At 39.1% G+C, this 6,000-nt stretch overlaps 1 protein-coding gene across 7 annotated transcripts in view; it reads left to right on the forward strand.

Annotated features, from left to right (window-relative positions):
• The window catches only part of LOC139413199 (RNA-binding protein 39-like), a 53,547-nt gene extending 47,959 nt beyond the window's left edge, over positions 1–5,588 (forward strand). For all 7 annotated transcript variants that reach the window (XM_071160308.1, XM_071160301.1, XM_071160307.1 and 4 more), the window contains 5 exons: positions 2,637–2,723; positions 3,032–3,140; positions 3,319–3,424; positions 3,510–3,588; positions 3,708–5,588. In XM_071160308.1, coding sequence (XP_071016409.1) covers positions 2,637–2,723; positions 3,032–3,140; positions 3,319–3,424; positions 3,510–3,588; positions 3,708–3,808 — 482 coding nt within the window. In that variant the 3' untranslated portion in view covers positions 3,809–5,588. The remainder of the gene's footprint in view (positions 1–2,636; positions 2,724–3,031; positions 3,141–3,318; positions 3,425–3,509; positions 3,589–3,707) is intronic.
• Positions 5,589–6,000: the final 412 nt, after the last annotated feature.

A 6,000-nucleotide genomic window follows, 5' to 3' on the forward strand; every position in this document is an offset into this window, starting at 1 on the left:
TTTCGTAACCTGAAGTCCCTGTAGAATTTAGTACAGCCATGGTGTTATGGAGCTGTCTCGGAATAGCTGTCCATCTATAAAGAGTTTGTCCACAATGAGAAAGGCATGCTTAGCCTTCTCCCTTTGTTGCCTTTGTACCGGATACAGTCTCTCATGATGTTCGATTATCTCCCTTGGAAATTGGTAATTGAGATAAAAATTTGGTCTTTTTAAGCTGCCTTCCCCTGCTTTTGATCAGCTCCTTTTGTTGGTAGTGTTCAAATTTTGCGATGATCGGTCGGGGACCCTTGGTCTTGTTGCTCCGAGCTCCAAGTCTGTGTACTCGGTGGAAAGCCACCTTGTTTCAAGTCTCTATAGGAAATTACAAGGCGGATTGCATGAATTCTCTGATCCAGCCCCTCTGGATTATTGGATGCGTCCTCAGGAATCCCAGAAAAAATATATTTTCAAGCATGCTACGACTTTGTATGTCTAGCGACTCCTTCATTAGCCTGTTTTCCTTGAGTAGACAATCCATGTTGGAATCGTGGATTTTTACCGTGGCTGTGAGTGCCTTGTTTTCTCCTTGGAGCGTGAGAATTTCACTCTGGCTTAACTCCAAACTCCCCCTCAGCCCTGCTACCTCCTCATACAACTTTTCCAGTGTTGCATGGATTCCAGCCAGAGCACTAGCCTCTACTTCAACGGGAAGTAAATCATCCTTGTCTGTAGATAAAAAAATAAAAACATTTTTTGCCGGGTTAAAGTTATTTTGTGAGGTAGTTGGATCTTTCCATGATGAGAGTATGTTGTTCCTCCATAGCGTAAAGCTGTTGGTTCTCGTCGATTTTCCTCAGGATCTCCTTAGTATCCAGATTGGCTCTTTACTGCAACCAGTTGTTTTACGAAAGATAACAATGCGTCTTTCCCACGACGATGACAGGTGCCTGTAGTACAGCCAGCTATCACTTGCGGTATTCACGCAAAAAAATGGAACACAAACTTGCAGTCCCAGCCGTAAAGGCTAACCGCGTCGTGAAAACCTTAGCAACAAAATGTTATTTCTGATTAAAATCGATTTAATGAAACAATTTTAGTATAAACAACAAACCGAGTCTAGACAGTACAATGCTCTGTTGCGCACTCTGATATCTGATGACGTATATCCGTCTCTCAAAATACCCAGATAATTTACAGGTGATGCTCAAAGACGATCTGGGCTTTATAATACTCTAATGTACTTGTCCTCTTGCTTAGTTGTGCACCCACTCCTCTTTCTATTCTGGTTAGAGCCCGTTTGCGCTGTTCTGTGAAGGGAGTAGTACACAGCATTGTACGAGATCTTCAGTTTCTTGGCAGTTTCTCGCATGGAATAGACTTCCTTTCTCAGAACAAGAATAGATTGACGAGTTTCAGAAGAAAGTTCTTTGTTTCTGGCCATTTTGAGCCTGTAATCGAACCAACAATTGCTGATGCTCCAGATACTCAACTAGTCTAAAGAAGGTCAGTTTTATTGCTTCTTTAATTAGCACAACAATTTTCAGCTGTGCTATCATAATTGCAAAAGGGTTTTCTAATGATCAATTAGCCTTTTATAATGATAAACGTGGATTAGCTAACACAACTTGCCATTGGAACACAGGAGTGATGGTTGCTGATAATGGGCCTCTACGCCTATGTAGATATTCAATACAAAAATCTGTCATTTCCAGCTACAATAGTTATTTACAACATTAACAAAGTCTACACTGTATTTCTGATCAATTTGATGTTATTTTAATGGGAAAAAATTTGCTTTTCTTTAAAAAACAAGGACATTTCTGAGTGACCCCAAACTTTTGAACAGTAGTGTATGTGGATACCAAAATATGTTTACATTTCAATCGTTTTCTGGAGAAAAAAATTGCATTATTTTTGCAAGGGTGCCAATATTTTTTCAACAGAAAATAAATCTGGTCTTGGTCAGATTTGAGTTGAGCTAGCTAGCCCAGTTTGAATGCAAATCCGAGGTTCAGTAATTTTGGGCTGGTTTCTAAGGTTATTTTGGTGTGGCAGGTATCCTAGTGGTTAGAGCTTTGGGCCAGTAACCGCACGGTTGCTGGATCGAATCCCAGAGCTGACGAGGTAAAAATGTGTCATTCTGCACCTGAACAAGGCAGTTAACCCACTGTTACCCCGGTAGGCACTCATTGTAAATAAGAATTTGTTCTTAACTGACTTGCCTAGTTCAATGAAGGTTAAAAAATATTAATAATGTTTTCCGTTTTTGCCTGTTGGCTCTCCAAAGTTCCCAATTTCTTTGGGTTTGATTGCGCAGCTGCCATAACTGTAAGCTATACACTAGCGAAAGCGAAGACTCTTTGGCCCAAATATATTAAATTTTGTCAGCTGAGCTCATAGTGGAACTCATCATTCATTACGTTATTCAGTATGTGCAGCACTAAATCTGGTGGGAATACTGACCCGACAGGGAAAATGAATGGAGCGGTTTCCAGGCAGGCTGGTGGGGCAAAATTATCACAGATGAATCACATTTGTGACTTATTATAACTTTTGAGTATTAAAAAATACTAAAAGCTACATAATTCAGCTTTAAGAACCGTATCATAAAGTGTGAACAAGGACGAATGTCAAGCCCTATGTCTTCTGTCTTTCAGGCACGGGACTGCAGATTCCCCCAGCAGCACAGCAAGCCCTGCAGATGGGTGGGGCCATTGCTATTGGTGCCATGGCCGCTGTATCAGGTAATAAAATGATGATTAATTGGACAAGCCTATCTGACTGCCATTATTGCTTTTCTCTGAGCTATTTGGAGAAGGCTAATATCATCCAGCATTGATCAAATCTGTTGGTTTGCAAGTAAGACACTGATTGGTTGATTTGATGTGAGGAGCTGGTCTGTTGTGAGACTAGTGTCAGAATTAGGCTGAACTGAACATAAATAATAAGGAACATTAATAAATGTAACATTTCTAGCACATAGTTTAGTTATTTTAATGTGATATGATGCATTTTTACACTTTAATTTTTTTAATTTATTTTTTACTTTTAGCTGCCATGAATCCTGCCATGAATGTGAACATGAATACAGCTATGAACTTACCCTCACAGCCACTTGCTACACACTGTTTCCAGCTGTCTAACATGTTCAACCCTCGGTCGTAAGTATTTAACATTTAATCAAGTTGTTCAATCTAGCATATTCGTATCCCAAGGAGGCCAGCTGATGAAAGTACACAAACTTAAGACTTCTTAGACCTTAAGATGTTATTTGTTCCCATAGACTGGTCCCCAATCACTAGTACTTTGTGGGTGATAATTTCCCTTCTGATTTTACAGTGAAGATAACCCAGGCTGGGATGTTGACATTCAGCATGATGTCATTGAGGAATGCAACAAACATGGAGGAGTTGTGCACATATACGTTGACAAGAATTCCACTGAAGTAAGACTTTTAAGTGTATTTGAATGGTTTTGAAATGGTTGCTGTCTTAAATAGCAACTCAATAAAGTTATTATAATTTTTTTAGGGCAACGTGTATGTGAAATGTCCATCCGTTCCTGCTGCCATGGCTGCAGTAAACGCATTACATGGTCGATATTTTGCAGGTAAGAGGGACTGACTAAAGAATGTGGTACTCAATTATGAATTGTCATTGACGCAGTCATTTAAAAATATATATGTTTTTTTCTAAACTGTCATAATATCCTTAACATTTTCTTCACAGGTAAAATGATCACAGCGGCATATGTCCCTCTCCCAACATATCACAACCTTTTCCCTGACTCTGTGAAGGCTACCCAGCTCCTGATCCCTCTTGCTCACTGATGATCTCTCATAGCAAGACACGAAAAACCCAGATTGGTGGGACACTGTATAATAGATTTTTTTCCCCTTCAATCTTCTCTCTTTAAAAGTTTGACATTTTACAGTCTGTGGTCGTTTTTTCATTCCTGCAAGTTATGGCAGTATGTTTTTATTTTATGTTAGTAGATGAAGTAAAATCTTCTGTTTTTTGGCTTTCCACATGCAAAAAATAATCCAAGCTTTACTTGCATAGCCACGTTCAAACATTTGTTGGGCATTGAGGGTGGAGTTTCAGCCAGTCTGGTTAATCTGGACAATTTACCATTTTATATTTTGTGAAGCTTATTCTGGTTCATACATTTTTGTGCTTGAAAGCTTTGATGGGCATGTTGTCCCTGATGAAGTGTACAACTTACAGTTGAAATCGGAAGTTTACATACACTTAGATTGGAGTCATTAAAACTTGTTTTTCAACCACTCCACAAATTTCTTGTTAACAAATTCAAAAAATTATAGACCTCCACAAGTCTGGTTCATATTTGGGAGCAATTTCCAAACGCCTGAAGGTAACACGTTCATCTGTACAAACAATAGTATAAACACTATGGGACCACGTAGCCATCATACCGCTCAGGAAGGAGACGCGTTCTGTCTCCTAGAGATGAACGTACTTTGGTGCGAAAAGTGCAAATCAATCCCAGAACAACACCAAAGGACCTTGTGAAGATGCTGGAGGAAACGGGTACAAAAATATTCCTCAGTAAAACGAGTCCTATATCGACATAACATGAAAGGCTGCTCAGCTAGGAAGAAGCCACTGCTCCAAAACCGCCATTGAAAAGCCAGACTACGGTTTGCAACTGCACATGGGGACAAAGATCATACATTTTGGAGAAATGTCCTCTGGTCTGATGGAGCAGAAATAGAACTGTTTGACCTTAACGAGTATCGTTAAGTTTGGAGGAAAAAGGGGGAGGCTTGCAAGCCGAAGAACACCATCCCAACTGTGAAGCACGGGGGTGGCAGCATCATGTTGTGGGGGTGCTTTGCTACAGGAGGGTCTTGTGCACTTCACAAAATAGATGGCACAATGAGGTAGGAAAAATATGTGGATATATTGAAGCAACATCTCAAGACATCAGTCAGGAAGGTAATGATTGGATGCAAATGGGTCTTCCAAATGTACAATGACCCCAAGCATACTTCCAAAGTTGTGGCAAAATGGCTTAAGGACAACAAAGTATTGGAGGGGCCATCACAAAGCCCTGAACTCAACCCTATAGAAAATTTGTGGGGAGAACTGAAAAAGCGTGTGTGAGCAAGGAGAACTGCAAACCTGACTCCGTTACACCAGCTCTGTCAGGAGTAAAGCTAAAATAAATCATTCTCTCTACTATTATTCTGACATTTCACATTCTTAAAATAAAGTGGTGATCATAACTGACCTAAAACAGGGAATTTTTACTAAGATTAAATGTCAGGAATTGTATAAACTGAGTTTAAATGTATTTGGCTAAGGTGTATGTAAACTTCCAACTTCAACTATAGATACCCAGACATAAGAAAAGAGGATGTTGAATCTTTTTGGAAAGCAAAAATAAAATTCAAACATTGCAGTTTCGTTTATACATCAGAATATTTTTGGCCATTGTGGAGAGGTTGGAGTCTGTTTGATTGAGCTCCATGAGCTCTGGAAACGTAATGACTGACTTAGAGACCATTTGGTTTTTCAGTATATGTTTTCTAATCAAGATTAGATTTTATAAAGACCTTGATTAAAATGTATTTTAGTTACACTCAAGTAGTTTCTTTCCTTGCTCAATACTGTCTGTAGCACATCATTCTATGATCCTCCCATTTGGTATAAGCATACATAATATACCCACAAAATATATACACTTCTAAGAAAATCAAAAACTTAATTGGAAAAAATGTCAATGCTGATGAGACAAAGAATCCCAAAACTCGGAGTTACGGATTTACTGGTCAGCCGAACAGGCAATATCGATATGTTATTAAAAATCTTCTGTAGGCAACAGACTAATGTAAAGGTTGCTTTAAAGGGGCAATCTGCAAATATAACTTAGCTTAGTTCAACTGTCATGCCCCATCCCTCATCTCTTTACCAAAACAGTGGTGGGGTGAAACATTTTGTGTGAGGAAAAAAAAACTTGTGAAAAAACAATATTCGGCTAAACAGTTAAAACATGTTT

Source organism: Oncorhynchus clarkii, chromosome 7, assembly GCF_045791955.1.
Source record: "Oncorhynchus clarkii lewisi isolate Uvic-CL-2024 chromosome 7, UVic_Ocla_1.0, whole genome shotgun sequence".
Classification (NCBI taxonomy): domain Eukaryota; kingdom Metazoa; phylum Chordata; class Actinopteri; order Salmoniformes; family Salmonidae; genus Oncorhynchus; species Oncorhynchus clarkii.